The sequence below is a fragment of the Zalophus californianus genome, chromosome 4 (assembly GCF_009762305.2).
Source record: "Zalophus californianus isolate mZalCal1 chromosome 4, mZalCal1.pri.v2, whole genome shotgun sequence".
Taxonomy (NCBI): domain Eukaryota; kingdom Metazoa; phylum Chordata; class Mammalia; order Carnivora; family Otariidae; genus Zalophus; species Zalophus californianus.
In genome coordinates, this window is record NC_045598.1 from 188,866,119 (window position 1) to 188,890,923 (window position 24,805).

Here is a 24,805-nt window from a genome sequence, read left to right on the forward strand (position 1 = left end):
GGCCTAGCGACAAGGCTGCATGGGTCTGTGCTCCCCATGGGACGGCAGCACAGAGGTCTCTAATGAGTGACAGCCGGGGGGGGGGGACACATGACCCCGGAAGGCAGGGCTACCCGACAGCTGCTCCGAGCTTCCTGTGCCCATCGGAGCATTCGGTCCAGAATGTTCTTGGGGTGGGGGACAGCACTGGGCAGTCATGACAAGGGCAGGCCAGGGCTTGGGGTGTGGCGGGACACAGAGAAGGCCCCCTGCTGGCCTCATGCTGCTGTGTGGTTTCCGAAAGGAAGGGCTGGCAGCAGTGGGGGGGTGGGGTGCTCAGGGGAAGGACAGAGGGCCGGGCACAGACACGGGGTGGAGCTCCCCTCTGCTGCTGTGTTCAGCCACCGCACACCTGTGCTCAGGTAGCGGCCTGTCTGGGGGGCTCTGGGGTGGGGGGTGTGGGTCTCAGCCTGGGAGAAAACGGGCTCGGGCCACAGCTCCTGCCTCATCAGAGTCCAGCCAAGGACAGGTGTGGCCGTGTTAGGACGTGAGCCCCTGTTCCTGGGGCCTTGCAGGGAGGAGAGCTGGCTTGGGTGGGGGTTCCTACAGGAGGCAGGAGGCAGCCTCAAGATTCCTCCAAAATCTACAACCCCAGGCGCCCCCACACTCTTCCTCTGCCGGAACCTGTCTCCCGAAGCCCCTGTGCTCCGAGGCCACCCACCCAATGAGTCCCGCATCCTGGGTACGCGCCACACGCCTGGTCCAGCCCTGCAGGACCGCCACTGTCCCACTTCTTGGAGGGGGGGACAGGCTCTGTAGCAGTCCAGAGCCCTCGGCCAGGAAGTGGGGGGCTGGGCCTGTGCGGTCAACCCCTGCCCCGCAGCCTCGGAGGCCCCCTGTGGGTGGGCTTCCACGGCCTGGACACGGGGCTGCCCCTCCCTGGGGCCCGGCGTCCCGAGGCTGCGCCCGATGCCACCAGTGTGGACACGCGCAGGAGAGGCCAGCCCCCACTCGGCGGCAGCTGGGGCGGCGGCCAGGGAGCGGCGGCGGACACTCACGGCGAGCGAGCGCAGGCGGGGCTTATCCTTGGGCTGGCGGCTGCCGTCTCTGGTCTCGGCGGGCAGCGGCCGCTCCTGCAGCCAGGCCAGCAGCATGGCCAGTACCAGGCGGCTCACGGGCTGCTCGGCCCCCAGGGCCCTCCACAAGCGGAAGGCGTGGCTGCAGGCAAAGAGGGGTCGTGAGGGCCGCCCGGCTCGGGCTCAGCTGCACCAGGGCCTCAGGGGCCAAGGGAGGAGGCGGGGCTGGATCCCGCATGGGATCCTGGCTGGGGGAGCCGCTGGGGTGGGGGAGAGCATGGAGGGGAGAGTGGGCAGCAGGGACAAGAGTGTGTGTGGCCCGCGGGACAGGTAGGGCACAGGGGACAGCCGCCCTGGTCCAGGTGCCTGGGCCTCCCCGCTTCCAGGGCCTGTCCTCCAGCCTCCCCGCACCCCACCTTCAGACTCTCTGCCCCCTCAACGGCTCCTAAGTACTGAGGGACACAGGCAGTTGACCCCTGCCCTCTGTTCTCTTCTCTTGCCTCTGGGCCTCCACATCTGCCATTGCTCCCCGTGCTTAGAGCACGCCTCCCCACCGGGCCTGCACCCACTCAGCCCTCAGCAGCTCTGTCTGGAGGCCTGCCCTGGCTGCCTGCTCCTAGCCTGGGTTTGCTGGGGCCCAGCCCCCGGGCCCACCCCGGGTCAAGTGGGCCCATCAGCAGTACACACAGAACTTTACAGTGTCCTCGTGCTCATTTTGCAGATGGGGAAACTGAGGACTGATCGGGCCCTGCCTGTGACTGGGGAGCTGGGGCTAGAGGCCAGGTCTGCCCGGTCCTGTGATCTTTCCACTTGGTCCACGGACATGGGCCTGTGAGTCCTGGGGAGGCGGGGGCTTTGGGGTTCTTGAGATGTCGGTGACCCTGATGGCTCTCTGTTTTCTGTGGTCTTTGGTGCCAAGGGTTGGGTGAAAGGGGCTGGAGGGGCAGGAGTGGGGACTGGGAGGCCACAGTGGGGGCCTGGATAAGCCCCCACCCCAGCTTTAGGACAGACCCTGGGCTGGGTGGGCACAGCAGCTCCGGGGACTCTGAGATTGTAGAGCGGGGCCTCCGTTGTCAGAAGGACCCGGGCCGAGTCCCTGCTGTGTCATCACGGCTGTGCCGTGGGCAGGTCTCAGGGGGCAGAGCCTGACTCGAGAGGCTTAGGTGACATGCTTCTGCAGGAGCAAGGGTGCCCAGGGGCCTGGGTTTCTCCTTTGCTCTGTTGGCATGTGGGTGCTGAGCCCCGTGTCACGTGCGGGCAACCAACTTGGGGACAGAGCAGTGACAGAACCGGTAAAGTCCTTGCCTGTGTGGGAGTGACCCCTACGGTTCCACTCAGCCAGCAAACAAGGGTGTGTGGGACTAAGGGCATAAAGCAGGGGAGGAGAGGGGAGGGGGGCGGTGGGCGGGTGCATCTGGGCTGTGGTCAGTTTTTAGTGGGACAGCTGGGAAGCCTTCACCAAAAAGGGACACAAGGAAAGATCTGTGGAGGTAAGTGGGGAGCCACGCTGCTCTGGGGGGTGGGGGGAGGGAGAACCTTCTGACCCTGACACAGAGCCGATCTTGGTGTTCTCAGGGCCAGCAAGAAGGGCCAGTGAGGTCGGGGTGAAGAGAATGGGGCTGGGCGAGGAGGACAGCCAGTGCGTGGGGCCAGGCCACACGACCTTGTTGGCTACTGTAAAGGTTTTGCCTTGACTTTGAATGAGCTGGGGCCACTGAGGGTCTACAGCAGGGGAGAGACATGGTCCGACCTGTCTCTAAAGCCTCACTCTGGCTGCTGGGAGTTGGGGGCGGACGTGGCCAGGGACTCCGTGTGAGCCGGTGATGTCCCGATGGGCTGGAGGGGGCGGGGGAGGGGCGTGGGTGGAGCTGCAGGACTCCCTGAGGGTGGGCCTGGGTGTGGAGAGGACAGCCCAGGTGGCCCCAGGAACCCTGGCTTGAGAAGCTGGGTGGATGGCATCCGCAGGGGGAAGCCCGCAAGAGGACAGGCTTCAGGGGACAGCCAGTGGCGTGGTCCGGGAGTGTCCAGTGTGGAATGCCTCCTGGACGTCCACACGCTGCCGTCTGGCGGGGGTGAGTGCTCGGGGGGGTGTCTGTATAGGTGATATTTAGAGCGTTGAGAGATGGGGAGTCAGGAGGGACTGGCAGGAGGCGGAGCAGGGGCAGCTGGGAGGCGGGGGGGGGAGCCAGGAAAAGCCATGGAGGAACCTGAAATGCACATTGCTGAGGACTAGAGGCCAGTCCAAAAGGCTGCATGCTGTACAGTTCCAAATCCATGACCTTCTGGAAGAGGCGAAACCACGGAGACGGTAGAAGATCGGTGGCTGCGAGGGTCTGGGGGGAACCAAAGGTTTTTTCTGGCAGTGATGCGACTCTGTAGGATGTGTGAGCGGTGGACACATTGCACGCTGTCCAAGCCCACAGGACGCACAGCACCAGGGGCGAGCCCTACCTAGCCATGGGCTTTCGTTAATGATGGTGCATCAGTACCGGCCCTCTGGCTGGAGCAAACACACCGCCCCATGCAGGGTGCCAGCAGGGGCGACACCGGCAGGGCGGGCAGCTCTGCCTATGCTTCTATAAACATAAAACTGCTCCAAAAAAGAACGACTATTAATTAAGAAAAAAGGGCCGGGAAGAGACACGTGACGCATCACTAAGGAAAGAAAAGCTGGTGCTACTGGATTTATGTTACGACCGACGACCCACATCTGAAAATCTGTGTTAATATTGGGCCAGAGGAAAGAAGTCTCCAAAGACGACACACAACACCATACTCTTCAATACAATTGCAAAAACTACAAGAGAATATCTTTAGGAATATGTTTAGCTGCAATAAAGTGAAAAGGAAATGAAGAGGGTGATGAGCCTTGGTGGGGGGTGAGCCGGCGGCTGGAGACGGAGTGCTAAGCCCTGTCCATAGCTGGAGGTCATGACCAGGATCCCAGCTTTTTGCGGGCGGCGGCCTCGCCGGCGTGTATTCATCCCCTAAAAGGAGCCAGTGCTGTAAGAACCAAAGGCAAGCAGGCCCGCATACAGTGATGATGGACAGCGTGACACGCTGAGGGTTATGCCTACGCCGGGGGTGTGCAGCTGAGGGCTGACCCAACAAAGTCGCCGTCAATGGGTAAAAGAGAAACACGGGAGAAAAAGAAAGAAAACTTGGAAAGCCAAGGGTAAGGCCATTTAGAAATGCAAAACGCGAAGGGCTGAGAGCAGCGGGGCAGGTGTTGAGGTAGGGGGAGCGGGAGGCCGTTCTGTATCAGGTGCAGAGAACGTGTATGATGCTACAGGAATTAGGACCGTGGGTGTCAGCACGGGGACCGGCGAGCGGAGCACTGCTGAGCCCAGACACAGACCCCTGCCCACGGACACTTGGCCAGGAGGCAGGTAGCACTGCGAGCTGTAGGCACGGGGCGGGCTTGTCCCCGAAGGATGCTGGTGGCTACATAGAACTGGAGTCCAACCTCGCGGCCACACCAGCCTCACTTACGGGGCGGCTGGAGACCTGAGTTCGAAAGGCAATCACCAGAACTTTTGTAAGATCACGTGTGGGAAGGACTGAACCTGGAACTCCTTTTCATCAAAACGCACATTCAGGCAGTGAAAAGACAAGCTGCAGAGTGCAAGGAGATGCTTTTCACACCATCAACAAAAGCCTTGAGTCCAGGTTACATAAAGGATTCCTGAGAATGGATAAGAAAAAGAGGGACAACCCAGTAGAAGGATGGATCGGAAGAGATCCTCGACGAAGAGGTCACCAAAGAAGATACTCCAATGGCCAAAAGTTCCGCTCCGTTATTTCGTTAGGAATGTGCACATGAATGTCGCAATGCGATTCATACCACCAGGTTGGCTAACATTTTGATGAGTGGCTAGAAAGTCGGGGCTAAGTGTGGATGACATGTGGAGCAACAGAAACTCTCAAAAATATCCCCGGTGGGAGTGTGAGGTGACACGAGCACTTTGGAAAACGATTCAGTGTGTCTGTTAAAGTTGGGTACATGCAGAGCTTTATGGCACTGATGTTTGCATGCTGAACACATTCCCAGTGGAGACGGAGTGCTGATGCGCACGGGGGCGCATGGGAGCAAGTCAGGGCACGTTAGTCACAGACCCAAGCAGGGGACAACCCAAATGTGTGTCTGTGGCAGAAAGGATGATCGTCATTCACGAGATACTAAACAGCAACAAGAAGGAATGGACTCTAGCTGTATGTAACATATTGGAATGAATCGTAAACACATCTTGTTGAGGGGAAAAAGCCACATAACATAAAAGATTATCGGCAGGGTACCTACTACCCAATTCTGTTCATAGCGTTAGGGCACGCACATTGTTTTAGGTGCTTCAAAGAAAGAAAAATTATCCCAGGTGGGAAGCTACCCCCATCACAGAGGTGGGACCTCAAGGGCCCTGTGTTCCATGTAAGGATGATAAGAACCAACCCACCCAGCTGCAGAAAGAAAAAGCCAGGAAGCTTGCTGGCCTCAGTCGGAGTGCTGGATGGAAGGAGGGCCTTCTCCTGAGAATCCGAATCACAAAACCTGTTTTGGGGTCTGAATTCACACCGCCAGTGTGGCTCAAAGAAATCCTCAGGCACAGACTTTTAGATCTGGCATGGTCCCAGGCCAACAGTGTCCCCGGGCGACTGAGAAGCCCACATAAATCCAGGGGTAAGGCACCCTCAATGTAAAATGCATTCCCATCTAGGAAAAATGTGCTTCTTAGGATGGAGGAAATAAGGTATAAACGGCAATGCAGACTGAGGTGAGCTACAGACTTCCGGGCAGCTGAAGACAAGGTGGCCTCCAGGGTTCTCACCCTTCAAGTTTCCTTGAAAAACCACACAGAGCAAGAGGGAGGGAAAAGCAAAATTGCACAGAGACTGTGACCTCAGAGGATGCCCAAACTTCAACATCACTGTGAGGAAACAAGAGAAACGCCCGTCGCCGCCCACCCGGGGCTCTGGGGCAGATGAGGCAGAAGAGACGGCAGGGCACAGGGGACGGGAGCCAGAAACAGGGCTCAGAGTCGAACCACTCACCTCCAGGAAGACGAAGTCCATCCCCACTCCGACAAGAGGGAGAAAGAAGAAAAAAAGAGCACTGACCACGAGAAAGGGGCTGATGAGCTGGTCCAATCGGAAGGGTGGCCTCCAAGATGCACAGCTCTGGGGAGAGAAACAGGGGAAAAAGAACCAGGGGCCTTGGGGATTGGGTGGTGACAGAGACAATGGGAAAGAGGAAAATGGAAGGCCCTGCGAGAGAAAAGAGAACCAAAACCCCCCAAAAAACAACCCCCCAGCTGGAGGACACACGACCTTTTCACCTGCCACCAAGACAAAGAATCTAGTCAATCCTCTAGACTTTGCTCTACTAACAGAAGAGGGTGCCATTGAACCTGAAATCCTATAAAACATGCCAACAGCGTTTGATAGGAACAGGAACAAAATTAACAGATCCACCGAGTTATTGCAAAAAACCCCCCAAAAAAACAAAACAGAAAAAATAATCCGTGCACAACCAAAGAGGAACTGCTCCCCTCCAAAGCAGCCGCCGTGCCGACAGCACTCCGGCGATGCTCCTCAGAGCCCAGCGAGCACCCAGAGACAGGCAAAGCCCCCTTGAATTATAACTTCAAAAAAAGAAAAAAAAAAAAAAACCTCTGTGAAGAAAGGAAAAGCGGGTTGTCTGAGTTCAGGAAAGAGGTGGAAGAAAGGACAAACTTATCTCAGAAGTGGAAAAAAATGCAAGGTGCCCAAGAGGGATGATAAGATGTAAGCTAAGGGGCATTGAGGAAAAGCAGAAAGCCGACCGCAAAAGGCGTGAAAAGGATCAGAAAGTACCGGAGGTCCCGGATGGGCAGGAACCGCACTGGAATTCCTAGCAGCTCAGAAGGACAGGTGCAGCAGGGGAACAGAACGAAGGTTTCAAGCTATCACCAGAGAGCTTTCCAGAAACAACAACGACAGAAGGCCTACATCTACATCTTCAAAGGATCTACCAGGTCCCTGGGAGAATGAACACAGAATGATCAACTCGGAGACATCTCTTAATAAAACTGTTCAATTTCAAAGGTGAGCAAACACTGTCCAAGGCATCCGGGAAGAAGGACCTCTTACAAAGGCAAACATCTTGACAAAGGCGAAAAAATAAATCATGATCATTAGACTTTTCAAAAACAAAGCAAGGCGACAATTGAGCAGCATTTGAAAAATACTCAGTGAAAGCAAGTGTGAACCAAGGATTTTATGTCCAGCCATGTTGTCCTTCAAGCACACAGGAGCCCCTCATGAGCCGTCTGTCGGAGGTGGGTCTGGTCCAGCGCAGAGAGGACTATAGGAGCCTCCGGCAGAAGATGCACAATGAAAGCTTCAGCAACAAAACAAGGGATGGGGGAGTTAAAATATAGGTCAGGAGCACTAGCATGACAACCACTGCGAAAATACACCTCTTCTTTAATTAAAAACATTAAGGATCAAAGAATACACAACCCGTAGAAAAGGAAAGTAATAGAGCCCACAAAACATGCACACAACTGTGGGGTATTATGATAGAGCGGAGACTCCACACACCAGTCCTGCGAATAAGTGTGAAGGAAGGATTTACCTCACTTATGAGACATGACTGGTGTGTGACAAACACACGGGGCAAGAGTGGCAAACGAAGAAAGCAGAGGGGCTTCTGTTGTCCTGAGAACCGACAAGGTGGAATTCGAGGCCGGGACACATTAAATGTGACAAGGCGGGGCACTTCTCAATGCTAACAAGTCGTGATTCCTCAGGAAGGTATGTGTTTGCACAAGAAACATGACAACCACGTATGACGGAAAAACCGCAGGACACGGAAGGGGCCGTGGATAGAAATGCATCAGTAATGACTTCAACGTGCCATTCTCAGTACAAGACAGAGCAGAGGGGACATCAGTGAAATCAGTGACGACCACAGTCCATCAGGCACATCCGTGGATATACATACGCCACCACCTGATGAAGAAGACATACCTTCTTCCCAAGTGCCTGTAGAACATTCATGACGGTTCAAAAGGGCAGCAGGTCCCAATAAGGCAGAAACACTACAATGGCATTCTCTGATCCCAGTGCAAAAAAACTGGAAGTTATACAAACACAACGACCCTTCCACATGGAAATCAGAAGTCTTTCTGGAAATGAGTCTCGGGCGCGGGGAGCTTGTGGGAGTTCCCTTCTGGGGGCTTCTGATTTCTCAGTGGGTTGGGAGAAAGGTTGGCGGCAGAGGGAAGGGGCAGGGTGAGGCAGAGAGGCGTGTGGCTGGGATTCAAAATGGGGAGCTCTAACTGAGGGAGGTTTTGCCGGCTGAGTGTGACGGAGGGGATCAGGGGCTTGGGGTACGTCCAGGGAGTAACTAATGCCGGTAAGGAGGGGGTGAGGGTGCGTGAGGGGCGCTGAGGTGGGTGGGTGGTGGACCGGAGGCCGCGGAGGGCAGAGGCTCACGGGGGTGCTGGAAGAGGGAAGCCATGAGGCGGGGGGGGGGGACGCTCCAGCCTGGAGGTGTCCGAGCCAAGAGGCTGATGACCGTGAGAGTGGGCGGCTGAGGCAGGATGCAGGACAGGACTCCTGGGAGAGAGGAGATCCAGGCATTGGGAAGTGGGGCTGAAGGAAAACCCCAAGATTCAGACGGGGGTGGGTGGGTGAGCTGGTGTCCGTGGTCGGGAGCAACGTCGGCAAGGACCTAGGGATGACGCAGTCCAGGGGCCTGGCGGGCGTGCGGCTGGGGTTACAGACAGAGCGCCTGGGCTTCAGAGCTGAGGTTTGTGGGAGGAAGAAGACCCTAGCCCGCCTCCAGACTCGGGGCTCCGAGGGTTTCATGAGAAAGCCAGCCCCACCTGACCACTGGGGGTGGGGGAGGAAGGAGAGGTCTTTGGAGGATCTGGAAGGACGGCAAGCCTTTGGTGTTGGCTGGGGTCTTGCCAGGCGCACCTCAGGTCCCGGGCACTTCCCCCATGAGGTGACAGGTGACTCAGGCTGGGGCGGGGCTCGCACGAGGGGTGGGCTGTGCCTCCCCAGAGCCTGCCTCAGGAGATGCGCGAGAAATGAAAGGGGACGTGGGCTCCCTCCCTGGGCGCAGACCTGTGAGGCTCCCTGTGGGCTGGGAGGGGGCAGGCAGGAGGGCAGAGCTGGAGGTGGACGCCCCACCCCCTGCCTGGGGGAGGCTGGAGGGTGGGCAGTGGGGGCAGTGAGGGGGGGTGGGGCCGGGCACCTGTCCAGGGGTATGGAGAAGTCCAGGAAGGTGGCCACCAACTCTGGCGTGTGGTTCCGGGCTAGCAGGGTGATGGCGTGCAGGGCATTTTCCTTGGCTTGGGGGATGCGGACAGAGCAGAGCTGCGAGTGGATGGCTCGGCCCAGGTTGGCAACCTGTGTAGGGAGGCAGAGTATGGGGGAGAGGGCTGGTCTGAGAGGGGAGGCCAGGCCCTGCCCAGCGAAGTCTGAGGGAGGCGCTTCTCCACCCTGGAGTCCCAGGCTGAGGGGAGAGAGGCCCCACCACCTTTCGTGTGGCATGTGAGGCCCTCAGACTCCGTCCAAACACTGCCTAGTCCCCGGAAGGCTCAGACACACCCGCCCTGACATCTCCCGAGCACACCACTTTGGCATAGGCTGTCCTGGGGGCCTGGAAGGCCTCTCCCCATCCACTTCCGGTCTCTCTTGCTGCCCAGGTCCAGTGTCACCCACCTGGGGCTTCCTTACCTGCAGGACTTGGCATCCATCATCCTGCTTCTGGGGGTGCACCCCCACCCCACTGGGGACACTTCGTTGCCTTTGCATTTCCTATGCTGTCCAGTCCTTATCTGTGTCTGTCCCTTCCGTCAGACTGAGAACTTCCAGGAGGGTCTGTGCCTTCTCCTCCCCCATGTCCTACCCCAGAGCCTGGAACAGTGGCGCCATCCATGCACACGTGCCCCATGACCCTGCAAACACCACTCGGGGCCCCAGGATACCTGCTTGGGCCTTTCATTCATTCCGTGGAACCTGTTAGGGTGGGGTCCGTGTCTCCTGCATCAGGCCCGAGCCCCAGGGTGCTGACTCCCGGACGTCCGTCCCTCTGCCCCCAGACCTGTCCTGGCCCACCCTCAGCGGTGCCCCAGCCCCTCACGGTCTCCAGGCCGGCCCCGTGCTCCTTGATGGTGGTGAGCAGCATGTCGGCGGCTGCCTGAACGCGGAAGGGGCTGGTGGAGCCCAGGCCGTCGATGGCTGTCCAGATGAGGTCGTTCAGCTCTACCATCGTGAGATGCTTCATGACCTCCTGTAGCAGCAGGAGAGGAGGCAGCCGTCACTGTGGGCCACTTGTGCCCAGGTGTCCGCCTCCTGCCAGCTCTCTTCCCTTCTCCTTGGGCTTCAGGCTGCCCAGGTCTCTGAGCACGTCCAGACGTCTGAGCCCCTTTCCTCCAGAACCCCACACACGCAGCCCATTTTGCAGGCTGGCTGCCTGCACATCTCTCTGAGCCAACCATGGCCCAGGTTCAGGAAGGGAGAGCGTGATGCCCATCGTGGGGCAGAGGCACGGCTCCCTTCCTCACTCAGACCCCAGTGCTTGTCCTGGGACCTGCCTGGCCTGGCCAGCCTCCTTTCCTCCCCTCCTCTGCCCTGTCCTCACCTCGTGGGCTTCCCCATGTATTAGCCTCTGCCCAGCTGGGTGCTCCCCATGCCAGGCCCTAGTCCTCCTTACAGCATTTTAATCAAGAGCTTCAGAGCTGTGAAGGGTCTTCAAGGTCACCTGGACCAATCCCCAGACCCAGAGAGGGGCACGGGCACCCTCACCACGGCAGAAGCTGGGTCCAGAGCCCAGGGCTCCTGTCCCATGGTAGGGCTTCCTCAAAAGCCCAACCGCTTTCTGCCCACGTTCTCCCAGGAGCAGCTCTAAGTCCAGATCATGAGCCACTCGGGGGGAATGAAGAGGGGCTTGGGGAAATGCAACGTGGTGGGTGGGACCCCTGCTCCATAGCCGCTGACCACAGTCTCTGAGAGGGAGGGCTGGGCCAGCCTGGAGCTGCCCAGGTAGAACCTTCTGGAAAGACTTAGAGCATTGTTGCCCACTATGGTAGCCACCAGCCACACATAGCTATTTATACTTAAACTTAATTAAGTAGAATTTAAAACCTCAGTTCCTCAGGAGCACTAGCCACATTACAAGTGCCCAGTAGCCACATATAGCCAGTGGCTACCTTGGTAGTGCAGATAGAGACATTTCCATCCTCCTAGAAAGTTCTATTGGGGGGCTCTGACTCGGAGCATCTGACAATCAGAGGAAGACAGAAGGCTGGTGACGGGGGGCCTGATAGAAAACTATAAGGTCTGCAAGGACATTAAGGGGGGTAATATGTTTCTTTGCATGTTAGGATATTTGTTGAGATATTTGAAAGTCTGTTAGTCTACCTACTTAGATATAAAAAGAAGTATTAAATAATGTTTGAATATTTATTAGAATAATCTAAAATTTGGGTAAAATGTCTGTGAGAATATTAGGATTAGTTGTTGGTTAGAGTATTCAAAGTGATTTTAGAGGAATATTTGTAGTTCATAACAACTTTTAAAAAAAGATATTAAGCTGCTATAAATCTGGTTAGAACGTTTGTTAGAAGATTACATTTAAAATTGTTTTCTGAAATGTTGAATTTTGGTTAAAGTTCTAGCATTGAGAATGTTTGTGAAGAAATGCAACTCGGAATGGTGGTTAGATTCTCAGAATCCCAGAATACTGCAATCTCAAGATTGGAAAATACCTGGGAGATGTCTTACTTTAACCCAGGGCATGAATCAATGTGAAACGGAGGTGGCAGTAATGGTAGAGATGGTGGTGATGATGGTGGTGGTGGTGGAGGTGATGATGGTGATGATGGTGATGATGATGGTGGTGGTGGTTGATAATGGTGATGGTGATGGTGATGATGATGGTGATGGTGGTGATGGTGATGGTGGTGATGTTGATGGTGGTGATGATGGTGATGATGATGATGTTGGTGGTGGTGATGGTGGTGATGATGGTGATGGTGATGGTGATGGTGGTGGTGGTGATGGTGGTGGTGGTGGTGGAGGTGATGGCGGTGATGACGGTGATGGTGGTGATGATGATGATGATGATGGTGGTGGTGGTGATGGTGGTGATGATGGTGATAGTGATGGTGGTGATGATGGTGGTGATGGTGGTGATGGTGATGGTGGTGATGATGGTGATGGTGGTTGATAATGGTGATGATGGTGGTGATGGTGATCTGTGGTGATGATGGTGATGGTGGTGGAGGTGATGGCAGTGATGGCGATGATGATGGTGGTGGAGGTGATGATGGTGATGATGGTGATGAAGGTGTAGTGTATCCATGATCAATGAGGGCATCAAGGACAGACTTGGGGACAGAATCCAGGTCAGGTCTCCATTCCAAACCTTCCCAATCCACCATCCCTTGATCAGTAGACCCTCCCATCCTCTCTCCTCTCTGTGCTCCTTTCCATCACTGTGTCTTGTCCAAGGAGAGAGAGCCAGAGCTGAACGCCCACTCCCTGTGTGCTGGGACAGGGCAGGATACAGAAGGCTTCTCAGTCTATTTGAGAGCCTGGGTGTTTAGTATGGAAAATCTAAAGCCCTGGGGCCCCTTCACCACTGTCTCCCTCTGAGCTGCTAGCCAGGGAACCCTCCTGCCCTGCCCCATCTCTGCTCCCAGCCCAGGTTCTTTGGCATAAACTAGGCTTACCCATTCTGGGACTGGAGACTTGATGTATTGGCCCCCGGGCTTTAGACTTTCCATACTTAACTCCTAATTGACTGTAGCACTGAAAGCCCAGTGCACTTGCAGAGAACACAGTGCAGAGAACACAGGTCAGCCGGGACTGGATTCAGAATTTGCTGGGTCACTCACTAGCTGTATGCAACCACTGCTTCCTCGTTTGGTTCAATCTGGTTTAACTTAATGGGTGGCTCTACCACCAGGCCCTGCACTGGGCCCTGGCAGGGCCCTGCTTCTGGCCTGGAGGGCTCAAAGTCTAACAGGGGGACACTGATAAGCATACCATGTACAGGGCTCTTCATTAGCCAAGTGCTCAACACCAAGACTGGGCAACAAAGTCACCATGTCCTAGACATCATGGACCGACCACTCAGAACGTGAGGCTCCATGAAACATGGCTTGTCCTGCCAACACTTGCATCCAGCCCACACTCTGTGCCCCAGCCTCACTCATGTTCAGAAGAGAACACAAGTCAACACAAGAAAACACAGAGCATCACAAAGTTACAGGATCTCACTGGGGAGACAGAAGGGACACTGGGAACTGCTGAGCTCCCCCAGGCAGGTGACCAAGGAGGAGCTGGCTGAGGTCGGCCAGATGACAGTGCAAAAGAAGACAAGCTCTGCCTTCACAGGAGGAGGGTCTGGCTTTCAGAGGGTAAGAGAGGACCCTGGGAAAATGAGGCATATGGGGATATTTCTGCAGAGTGCTCATCCTGCAAAACAGCAGACTCAAAGGGCAGGATGTCATATGGTGCCTTGGAGAACACCTACCATGGGAGCATCCTGAAAACACCATTACTGGGTGCTCATGTTGGCCAGGACTTCACAGCACCACTCTACCCATTTTACAGAAGAAGACAGAGGCTCAGAGAGGAGAAGGGGCTTGTCTAGGTCACACAGCCAGGAGGGACAGAGCTGGGACTCAAGCCTGGGGTGCTGACCTCAGGGTCTGTCCCTGGCCCCTCCCTCCAATTTCCCCTCCTCCAACTCCTCAGTCCCAGGCCAAGGGCCAGGGACTTCTCCAAACACTCTCAGTTAATCATCAGAGATACAGGTGAGATCCCAGCCTTGGCTTTCATACTCACACCTGGCCCAGGCTCTGACCCCCTGGGTCTAGCCAGGCCACGCCAACAGCCGGAAGCCCTGTCAGAGGGGACGGCGGTGGGGGTCAGAGCAGAACCTGGCCATACCTCCCCACCCGGACCTGCCCTCCATTCTAAGGGCTTGGACCTTGATGACTTGGGAGCTGCCAAGCTGGAGGATGCCATCCTTCGGGAATGCCATCTTCTGAGGGGTGGTGGGAGCTGTCTTCTGGTCTCCGCTGCTCCAGACGGGAGCCCCATCCACACTGGCCTGGGAAAGCTGCTCGGGGGCCTGCACCTCCACCTTTGGAGTTTCCCTAACTGGCCAGGGGTGGGAGTGGGCAAGGGTGAGCGTAGGGCAAAGGCGGGCTTGGGGTCTAGGATGGGACAGGCAGGAGTCAGGGCAAGGTCGCTGGTAGTCAGCGTCAGGCCTGTGTCCATCTGGGGACGGGAGTCTGAGTGGGTCTGGGGAGGGGGCACATTACAGGGCTATGACTGGGGTTGGAGGTGGGTTTAGGGGAAGATCTGGGGTGGGGTGCGTGCGGGGGTGTGGGCGTGGTTTCAGCTGAGGCTGTGGTTGGGGCGGCAGAGGGCCCGCCGTGGTGGCCCTCGGAGGCTCACCTCTCTGGCGTATCAGGAGCTGGTAGAGGTGGCCTACCCCTTCCAGGCTGGAGTGCTGGGTGGCCCTGTCCGGGTCCTGGCACAAAATCCCCAGCATGCCCACCAGCTGCCCAATCCGCCTGAAGTCCTCTTTTGGCTGTGGTGAGAGTATGGGAACCAGTGACCCTACCGCAAGTCTCTGTCCGGCTGCGCAATCACACCAGCAAGGCCGGCATCAGAAATCCTCCAAGTGTGTGGCAGGGCTGCGACTCAGCTCTCAGGACCGCAGGCCCAGGCTCTGCCCACCCTGCCTGGCCACTACAGTCAGCAGCCCAGGGCACACCGGGCAAAACGTAAGGGGTTGCCCAAAATTCAGTAATCAAGAGAAATTATATTTTACTGCAATATTTAGAAAAATCAAACTGAAGGTAACAATTCCTGATGAACACAGTTTCAAAACTGTAAACAAACATGGTCCGTCCCTGCACTTCCATGACCTTACCTCATCTTGCCTCACGCCCCTGGCCCTGACCCTAGTCCTGGTTTCAATAAAACTTTATTTACAACAATAGGCAGCCGGCCGGTGGCCATTTGCTGAGTGGATTGTTTTAAAACATTACATTAAAGTATTTATCTTGACCGCGGAATGCTCTGGAGCCTGGTAAATTTTGCGCCCCAGGTGAATGCCTCGCTGCCTGACCGCAGGCCTGGTCCTATATTGTGGAAATTGATTTTGAGTAAATTGCAGGCCCTTTGAGCCCCTCTAGAGGGGTCTTCCTCGCCCTGGGAATGCCGGAGGAGTCTGCAGGGAGCTCTCCCTTGGCAGAGCACCACCCCTGCCCGTCCGCCTCCCTTAGAAAGGCTTGCACCTGCCGGGCATCAGGCAGAGAAGCTAATTTTCTCATGGCCTCGTAAGTCTCCCTACAGAATGAGTGCTGGTTTTGGTGGATAAACGCAGAAGTGCTCACTCCCTGAACGTGCTGACATTCATTCAACCCAAGGGTTATAGCGACAGATGGCAGTTAGGCTGCGAAGTCTGACACGCTGGGGTTCAGGACGCATGCAGGGTCGTGATGGATGGAGGCGTTCCTGCGGTCACTGCTGACCCTGGACTGGGGCAGGCAGCACCTCATCTGATTCCCAGTGTATCCCTCTGAGGAGGACTCACTTCCTCCCTTTTCATGGGCGAGAAACTGAGGCTCAGGGCGTGGAAGAACCTGCCCAAAGCTTCAAGGAGCATTGACAGGAGCCCAGCCTCCTGGGTCAGGGGTCCAGGCATCTGGGTTCAGAGCCCAGCCGGGAGGACTTGAGCAGGGGGCCCCAACCTCCGCCCCCAGCCTGTTCCCTCGCGTGTAAAAAGGGGGATTACATGTCCGTGTTGTAGGGCACTCAGGGATCCACCCGTCCTGGGGGCAGAGGTCCAGGGGGCCTTGAGCCCCACAAGCCTGTCATGCTCCGGGAGGAGGACCGCTTGGCTGGGGCAGCAGAGGGGGTGTGGGGTCAGAGGGCTCGATACTCACATCCAGGTAGGGGTTGTGGCTCAGGAATCTGAGAAGGGCCATGCAGCTGTGCACAGCCCGCTGCCGCTCGTGTGCCTTCTCCGACTTCAGCCAGAGGTACAGGTGCTGCAGGTGGGCAGGGGCGGGGAGGGGGTGCTGCAGCCGCGCACCCCTGCTCGGGCCAGTTCCGCTGAGACACCCGGACATCAGCCGAGCGCACGGGGCTTGGCTCGGGCCCCGCCTCCTTGGCCGGTCCCGATCAAGGCTCCGCCTTGCCCAGGGCCAGGCCACGCCCTCACCCAACCGGGGCCCCAGCTCAGCCCCCCCCACCTTCGACTCAGGCCCCACCCACCCGCGGGCAAGGCTCCGCCCCCTGGGCGAGGAGGAGGGGGAGGGGAAGGGGAAGGGGGAGGGGAGGGGGAGGGGGGAGGAGAAGGAGGAGGGATTCCCTGCTCAAAGCCCTTCGAGGCTCCTGGGTTTTAAGTGGAGCCGTGCACCCCTTTTCAAAGCTGTGCTTTTCTGTGCACAACATAAACGCACAGAATTACAAAGGGATACCAACACATACTGAAACAGTTATATTGAACAAATTTAAGCCCAACTTGAGCCTCTATGTTAAAGCGATAGATGATTACATTTAGTGATTCTGAAGGCGGAGGCAGTAAACGGTATTTGGAGATTCTGGGGCCCAGCAATGTCCTATGACCAAATCTGTGACTTCCCCTGGTGGCAGACGCAGCCACTCCCGGCCCTGCTGTGGTTTGTCACCAACCTTCCCAGTGGGAATGAGTGCGTGAAAATGCAGGTATCTCCCCCCAGCCAGGCTCACACCTCGACTTCCATCTGTGCACCTGCTTCAGCGGCTCGCCTCACCCCCACAGGGCCTCTAGGCTGGACAGGGTCTGGCCCTGCTGACCTGACCCAACCCTAGCCCACCTGGCCCCCACCTTAGCACCCTCCCCATGCCCTGGCCGCGCAGAGCTCTCTCCATTCTGGCCCCTGGGCTCACCAGGCGTCTCACCTTTGACCCTGCCACGCCCTCTGCCCGCTCTGCCCTTCCCTTCCCTTCTCCATCCAGTGACCTCCACTGGCCCTGACCTCCGACCCTCCCAGCAGAGCCTGTGTCCCCTCTTTGGTTCCTCCCCTGCCCCTGGACTGTCCCTGCTTGTTGACTGGTCTCCCTCCTATCAAGGTGAGAGCCCTGGAGGGCAGTGAGAGAGTGGGGGTATTGGGTTGGGAACCCCTCCTCACAGCTGGAGACATGGCTGCAGAGCGAGTTCTCCGGGAGGGAGGGCAGGTCCCAGCCAGGGTCAGGGCCTGTGTCCTCATCCGTTTCCTTGAAATGTGGTGCTCAGGGCCCGCTTACCACCATGCGCACCTGCTATACCACCCTCCAGTTGTCCCAAGCCACTGCAATCCCTGAAGATGGACAGCCCTTAAGCCTGTGTGTTCCTGGACCACTCCCCACCCCAAGTTCAGGCCCTGCTCCTCTGGGCCATCTTCCTTTGTCCACCCTCTGCCCTCCTGGGGTGCCCCCACCCCCTCCCTGTGGGGCAGCTGGCCCTCACCGACAGCAGGAAGTGCAGCTCGTCGGCCGTGGGGTTCTGCATGATGAAGCTCTGCAACATCTGGTCCAGGGCCTCCAAGGTCTTGTTGTAGAGGGTCTGTGCAGGGATGCGGAGCAGGTCAGGCAGCCGCTGAGCCCCAGCTGCGACGGAGTGCCAAGGCCTGTCGCAGGGCCTGAGTGCACGGGTCTCTCAGTGAGAGTGGCGCCCATTCCTGCACATTCCCAAGGCCAGAATTGGGCAGGGGGCAGTCTGGGTCAGACCTGCCCAAGGTCACAGGTTTCCCAGTGACCAAGGTAAGTGCATTCCCAGCAGGGCTGCCTTCTCGGGCCTGCGGGCTGCCTTCTCGGCCTGCAGCCTGCCGAAGACCTGGTGCCCAGAAGGATCTACTTGGTTTAATGCTTTGTGGTCCCATCTTGAAATTCTTCATCAGCTTTAAACAAGGGCCCACATTTTCATTTTGCATTAGTTGTGGCAAATTATGTAGCTGGTCCTGACTATTGGGTCTCACGTGAGACACCCCCAATCTTTGCTGCTTGGCTCCCCAGGCATGCTCAGGGAGGGAGGGGGCCACAGAAAGTACCCAACCCACCTCCTTGTCAGAGTATGTTGGAGCAAAGCCCTGGGTACAGGCCATCAACTCCCTGGGTGCCCTGGGGACCTTGCTTCAGCTCTCTGTGCCTACCTTTGTCACCTGAGACCTGTGCGTGAAGCCAGCCCCACCTGCCAGGGTGGTGATGCACACTGAATGGGAATGAACAGGAGCCCCAGCCTGGTGTCTGGCACCAGGCTAAACTCCCTAGGTAAGCCAGCCATGATGTTGCCACCTGGTAATGGGGGCGCTCTGGACTTCTGCGGGGTTGGGGTGGGGGCAGGTGCCAGCCTTCTGGGGGGTGTTGCTGTGGTGTTGCCCTGGGTCCAGGGACCCTTTGCACTCTCACCCCCCACCCGAAGTGCTTATCTGCCCCATTCCAGTCTGGACACAGCCTAGGGGTGTGGTGTGAAGATCAGGGCCCAGGGGGCAGGGGTGAAGTTCGACCCTGACTCTCCCACCAGACAGCTCTATTTCTCTTAGCTGGTTTCCTCACCCTCTGGACGAGTGCTGCTGGGAGGGTGAGCGAACATATACGCGGGACCTGGCACATAGCAGGTGCTCAGCTAACACTAGTTCTGTGCCCTTTACAGTGAACCCTTAGGCGTCAGGGGCTGGCGGTGCTCCGGGGAGATGGGTACATGCCCCCTGCAGCAGAGGCTTTTATTAACAGATCCCCGGAGGGGGCTGGATCTGGCCCAGCAAAGGGTGGGCCGGCTGGGGCCTGGGTGGGTGTGACTAGTTTAAGCAGCTTCGCAGGTGCGACTGAGCCCAGGGCTGGCAGGGACAAAGGCCACTCACACTCCTGTTCACAGAACCCTCTGCACAGATGCGGGACACCAGTGTCTACTTTCATCCAGAGCTTCCCGTACCATCAGCTCCACAGTTATCACCCCCATGTCCCAGGTGGGCAAATAGAGGCTCAGAGTGGTTAAGAAACGTGCCCAGTGTCTCCCTGCCCTGTCTGTAGAGGTCAAGGGCCCTGGCTGTCTAGCCCACACCCCCTCCCAAGCCACGAGCAGCAGTGGGCTGAGCTGGGCCCCTCTCACTGAAGGGCACCATGCGCCAGCTTCGCACCTGTATGTTGGGTGGCTCTAGAAAGAGACAGGTGTGTTTCTCCAGGACATCTAGCAGTGGCAGGGCCAACACGCTGTGGAGGCAGACGGACAGAATCCGTGACTTCCTCTCCAAGTCCAGGGGCGGCCGCAGCTTACTGTTTGGGGGTAGAGGGCAGTGAGGGAGGGGTGTGGGGGCCGGTGATGGCAAAGGGCCACCTGCCGGAATAGACGGTTGGCGAGCCCTGAGCTGCAGCCCCTCACGCAGTTCTGCTCTTGACCAGAGACTCAAGGGAACACTTCTGCCTCCCGGGCCTGCAGGGCCTCCTGGGCGGGTGAGTTCCACGAGTGCGTGTACGGGACTAGCGTGGCCTGCTTGGGAGTAGTCGCTCCACAGGCCCCGTACCCTGGGCTCCCCTTTACTGGACAGACTGGTCTCACCCCAGCCCTGGTTACACCACTGGGAACTTCGGTGGCTCAGTTTTGACAAATGATGACAAATTTTTGTTCTTTGAGGTGTGAGTTAATAGCAGTGGCCACGGTTTACTGAGGGCCTGTTACGGGCCTGCAGCAGGGTATGGGCCTGTGTGGGGCTGGGGCGCCTACCAGAGGCTGGAGACGATGTGAATGGTCTGCTGGCGAGTTGACGTACACAGCGTGTCCTGGGGTTCCTTCTCCATCAACACCTGCAGATCCCCAGGTGAACCTGAGTCATTCAGGCCTGGGCCGACCCCACTTCTGATACCCCGTGTCGTCCTGCCTGAAGACCTCGGTGCCTGGCACTGCCACGACCCACAGGACTGTGCTCCAGCTTCTCCCCCAACCTGTGGGGGCCTCCGTGACCTGAACTAGATCACAGCCTTTAGAAGGGCTCAGGTCACGTCTGGACCCTGGCTTCCCGCATACTGGCTGCGTGACCTTGAGCATGTCTCCAAACTGCTCCAAGCCTTGTGGTTCACAAGTAACATAGTGTTGTTGCCCAGGCAGGGGGTGCAGAGTGCAGTGTCTGAGTCAGGAGGAGCTCGGTAAATTGTTATTTTATTATTACAGTTCTGACTGTCCATCACTTGAGTGCTTCCTCCACTACTCTGGGGTTCTGGGAGCCCCACATCTCTAGTGAGCAGTGGTCGGAGCTAGGGCAGAGTATTAGCAGAATGGATGGTGCTGGCTTTCTGGGCCTCAGCTACATCAGGTGTGAGGTGGACATCCTTGGCCAGCTCAGGGTCACTGAAGAACCAAGAGAAGTGGGGGGCATGGATGTGCTCCCAGCTGCCGGAGCCTATGAGGGGCTTAGTCACATCCCAGAAATCCACTTCCCCACCCCTTTGCAACACCTGCCTCTAGTGGATGCTACGGGTCCCGTGAAGCCCTCTCTCTGCCCCAGGGCCTTGACTCACCATCAGACACTCGAGGAGCTCAGAGATCTGGGAGAACTCATAGCTGTGGGCCCCCTCCTTGCGGCTGATGGCACCCACCAGCATGAGGACAGCGGTGAGGAAGCTCTGCTTCAGGGTCTCATCCTGGGATGGGGTCAGGCCATGGAACGGGGGGTGTGGGGAGGCACAGGAAGGGCAGGAGAGAGCCACAGTCACATGTGGCTGCAGGGCATTGCTGAGGGGCTACAGCAGAGACCTCATCTGAGGCCACATATGTGGGGCTTTGGTGGGGGGGGGGAGCCTGTGTGGTTTTGTTTAAATTGTGAATATGTTGACAACATTTCAACATCAGGAGAGTGTTGTAAGAAGCCCAATATTTGGCTTCTCTCTTGATGTGTGGCACCTCGGAGCCCAAAGATCTGGGGTAGGCGATGGCATCACAGGGCTGCCTGGCCCTCGTGGCTCCCTTGGGTGGACGCCCCAGGTACAGAGTATAGAGTAAGGGGAATGTCGTCCCAGGGGTGGGGTGGGGAGTTTCCTGGCCTTCCAATGCCCCAAAGTGAAAACCACCAAGAATGAGGGGCTGGAGTCATCATGGAAGCCCCTCGTGGCTTTGGGGGGGTGATGGGGTGAGTAGGTGGGGCAACAAGGAGGCCAGGCCTGGCTCTTCCTGACTCCAGAGTGGGGCAGAAGTGGGGAGGGGGGCTCCAAGGCCCTGGAAGCTCCTAGAATTCTCTGACCCAGGTCCTGGTGAGGCCTGGGCTGTGCCGAGGCTGCGCTCCAGAGGGGTGGTCCCGGGGAGCCGTACCCAGGAGCTATGGTGGAAATAGAAGAGCATCCGAGACAAGATGTTGTCCACCCACGGGAGGATGTGCGCCTCGGCCCTGACCGCCATCTGACCGTAGGCGAGGAGAATGGTGCTGCTGGCCCACTTCCATTGCAGGTCCTCTGAATTCTGACCAGGGCGGGGGCAGATATGGGGTGTCAGGGCCCTCCTGACCTCTCCCCTGGGGGGAGCGGTGACAGGAAGTACTCTGGACCCTAGCACGGTACTGCAGGCACGGTGTTCTGAGTGGTGGCAAGACTCAGTTTACCTCAGTAGGAAAATAGGGAAGATGAAGTTGTCTCTCTGGGGGGTTGGAACGGGCCTGTGGGGTTACCCAGAACTGGCCAGAGTCCTAGCCCCTCACCCTCCCTGCCTTGTGGTAGCCCCCTCCCCGGGAGCCTGGGGCCCTTCTCCCCGCTGCTTCCCCCCTCGGGCTACGGGGGGCCTGGCCGGGCCATGCCTCAACCTAGAGAGATGGAAATGGGGCACTCCTTCGGATCTGAGGGAGACCCAGAGAGCGGGGGCGGGGGCATCTGAGACACCCTTCAGATGCCACCTGAGGAGCACATGGCTCCACTGCCCATCAGGGACCAGGCCCCCTCTGAGGGTTTGAGATGTGGGTCCCGGTCCCTGCTCGGCCACCTGCCGGCTGTGGGGCCCCGAGGAGGCGGCCAGCCCTTTGCTGGGCTGACTGTTGCCAGCTGTGACTCTTCCCCGCTTGTCCTAGAGGGCTCCCTCATGCAGTCCTACTGCTGCCCGCAGGAGTGATCGGGGAGGACAGGCCGTCCATCAGCAGGGGCACAGGCTCTTGTCTTGTTTCAGGCAGGGCACGTGGCCAGAGACCCATTAATAAACAGCCGCCGCCACAGCCCCTGAGAGAGCTGTCACCGGAGCCCCTGCTGTAGGCCAGGCCCTTCAAAACCATGGCCTGTTTCCATCCCAACAGCCGGGGGGTGGGGATTGTTATTCAGGAGGAGAAACTGAGGCATGAGGGGCACACTGCAGGTGGGACTGGAGGCCGGGATGCTTGCTGCAAAGCCTCTGCCCCTAACTCTCCCAGGAGACCCTCTTGGAGGCCCAGACCTTCATGGAGGGTGGGAGTCCTGATGTTCCAGCCCTTTGCTGAGGCCCCCAACAACCCAAGGGCCAGAACCTTCAGGCAGAAGCTGTGGAGGCTCCATTTAATGGGCGTGCTCCGGCCAAACTGCTCCAGGACGGCCCAGACGTGGTCCAGGTGGCGCACTGCGGCCAGCCCTATGGTGAGCGCGATACCCTACAGGAGCAGGGGAGCAGGGTCACCGATGCGGGTCACAGAACCAGGCCTGGACTCTCACCAGGGTCACAGGGCATCTGCCTCCCATCCCCATGCTCTTTAGGACATGCAACTCTGAGCCCAACCCTGAGGGCGCATCTCTTATGGGGCTGGTGGATGGTGTGGGAGGCAGTAGGGAGGGGTGACTCCCTGGAGACCTGTTATCTCGCTCTGCCCCCACTAGCTCTGAACAGACCTAGGCCAGAGGAAGAAATGAGAGTCCAGAAAATAGATGTGTGATGAAGGAGAGGACACAAGCTATGATGGGCTCAGCGTGTGACCAGGGTCAGGGCTCAGTGAGGACCAGGGTCAGGGCTCAGAGTGTGGCCAGGATCAGGGCTCAGAGTGTGGCCAGCATCAGAGCTCAGAGTGTGGCCAGGATCAGGGCTCAGAGTGTGACCAGGATCAGGGCTCAGAGTGTGACCAGGGTCAGGGCTCAAAGTGTGACCAGGATCAGGGCTCAGAGTGTGACCAGGGTCAGGGCTCAGAGTGTGGCCAGGATCAGGGCTCAGAGTGTGGCCAAGATCAGGGCTCAGAGTGTGACCAGGGTCAGGGCTCAGATTATAACCAGGATCAGGGCTCAGGGTATGATCAGGGATCAGGGCTCAGAGTGTGACCGGGTTCGGGGATCAGTGTGTGAAAAGGATCAGATTTCTTCATATGACCTGATCAGGGCTCAGGGTATAACCAGGGATCAGGCTAAGGCTGAAGTCAGGGTCAGGCAGCCCTGGGCTGGGCTTGGGAGGGCAGGGCCTCACCTCCCTCTGCTTGGGCCACTGGTGGGACGTGTCCAGGAGGGTTCTCACGTGTGTCCTGACGGTGGTGCTGTTGTCCTCAGCTTGAAGGATCAGCCCATAGTAGATGAACAGAAAAGCCTGGGGGAGGTTCAGCTTCTTGTCCTGGGCCTGAGCCACTTCTGTCCACCCCGATGGCCAGCCTTCTCCCCTGACCAGGCTCCCCCAGCCTCCCTGGGCTCCTGTAGCCACCCTCACGACCCTGCTCTGGGATCATCAGGCCCCTGCCTGGTGGAGTTTCAGGGGTGCAGCTCCAAGTCCCCCAGTGTCTTTCTAGGGCCCTGGGCCTTGCTTTAGGTATACATCCTATGGACAGAGCCCTTGGGCCTGCGTGGTGGGGAGACGGGGTGTGGTCCACCTTCTCTGGGGGCTGCTCCTGATGTGTCTGGTCAGGCTTGGTGAGTGCCAACAGCAGCTCCTTGGACCACACGTCTGTGTTCAGGAACTGGACCGACTTGACAGCCATCTGTGAGCAGAGGGGTGTGGGCAGGGCTGGAGCGCTCCCTCCCTCCAGCCTGCAGGCTAGAGCTGAGGCCTCCCCTTGCCCCGGCCCGCCCTGGCCACTTAGAGCCCTGACTCCATCATTCTCTTGCTTTGCTTCCCCTGAGTCTCCAGGGCCAGCCCTCTGATTTGCTTGATAGCCCTCAGGAGTGGGGATCTCATTCCTTGAGATTCTCCTCCCTGGAGGTGTTCAAGGAGACGCTGGAACCCAGGAGCCTGCCCGTGTCCCCGGCCCTGGGCAGAGACTCAGACATCACAGATGTTCAATGTCAGCGGAAGATGGCCCGGCCAGAGTGTGGGTGCCGGGAGAGCAGGGTCTGTCACCTCCGTTCCAGGCTGTCTCCCCGGCACCTGGCAAAGTGCCCGACATGTAGTCGATGCTTGATCAGTATTGTTTGGAATGAATGAATGAGAGATCAAATAAACAGATGAATTGTCTCTTCTAAATATAAAGTCCTAGAAGTTTTGCCCTAACATATGGTGACCACAAGATTTCTCTAATTTCCAATGTTCCCAGATTCCACAGTTCAACAAGTCCAAGATTTTGATCCTAAGGTCCTTCGGGGTGGAGATAATCCTCCTAAGTTTGATCCCAAACCCAAAAATCTTTATCGAAGAAATGATTGATAAATGTGAAGGTAGATATTTTAAGAAGTTTGTTCAGCAAAACCACCATAAATTAAGTTGAAAGACGCAGTGAGTTGTTTTTGTTTGCTTGTTTTTTTGTTTTCCTGCAACCCATTGTCAAGGGTTAGTATAAGTGATAAAGAGCACTTCACAAACCAGTAAG

The 24,805-nt window shown here is 57.5% G+C and overlaps 1 protein-coding gene across 10 annotated transcripts in view; it reads right to left on the bottom strand.

The window, feature by feature from the left end:
- LOC113936366 (maestro heat-like repeat family member 5) overlaps positions 1 to 24,805 on the bottom strand; it is a 70,671-nt gene that overhangs the window by 17,409 nt on the left and 28,457 nt on the right. For 8 of the 10 annotated variants that reach the window (XM_027619476.1, XM_027619485.1, XM_027619466.1 and 5 more), the window contains 14 exons: positions 23,873 to 23,980; positions 23,479 to 23,595; positions 22,562 to 22,681; positions 21,391 to 21,537; positions 20,604 to 20,726; positions 19,813 to 19,892; positions 19,229 to 19,364; positions 17,563 to 17,658; positions 16,016 to 16,120; positions 14,517 to 14,652; positions 14,044 to 14,216; positions 10,186 to 10,335; positions 9,295 to 9,449; positions 1,038 to 1,197 (listed from right to left, as the gene is read on the bottom strand). In XM_027619476.1, the coding sequence (XP_027475277.1) occupies positions 1,038 to 1,197; positions 9,295 to 9,449; positions 10,186 to 10,335; positions 14,044 to 14,216; positions 14,517 to 14,652; positions 16,016 to 16,120; positions 17,563 to 17,658; positions 19,229 to 19,364; positions 19,813 to 19,892; positions 20,604 to 20,726; positions 21,391 to 21,537; positions 22,562 to 22,681; positions 23,479 to 23,595; positions 23,873 to 23,980 (1,806 nt within the window). The remainder of the gene's footprint in view (positions 1 to 1,037; positions 1,198 to 9,294; positions 9,450 to 10,185; positions 10,336 to 14,043; positions 14,217 to 14,516; positions 14,653 to 16,015; positions 16,121 to 17,562; positions 17,659 to 19,228; positions 19,365 to 19,812; positions 19,893 to 20,603; positions 20,727 to 21,390; positions 21,538 to 22,561; positions 22,682 to 23,478; positions 23,596 to 23,872; positions 23,981 to 24,805) is intronic. The other 2 variants (XM_027619494.1, XM_027619503.1) reach the window with 2 other exon arrangements.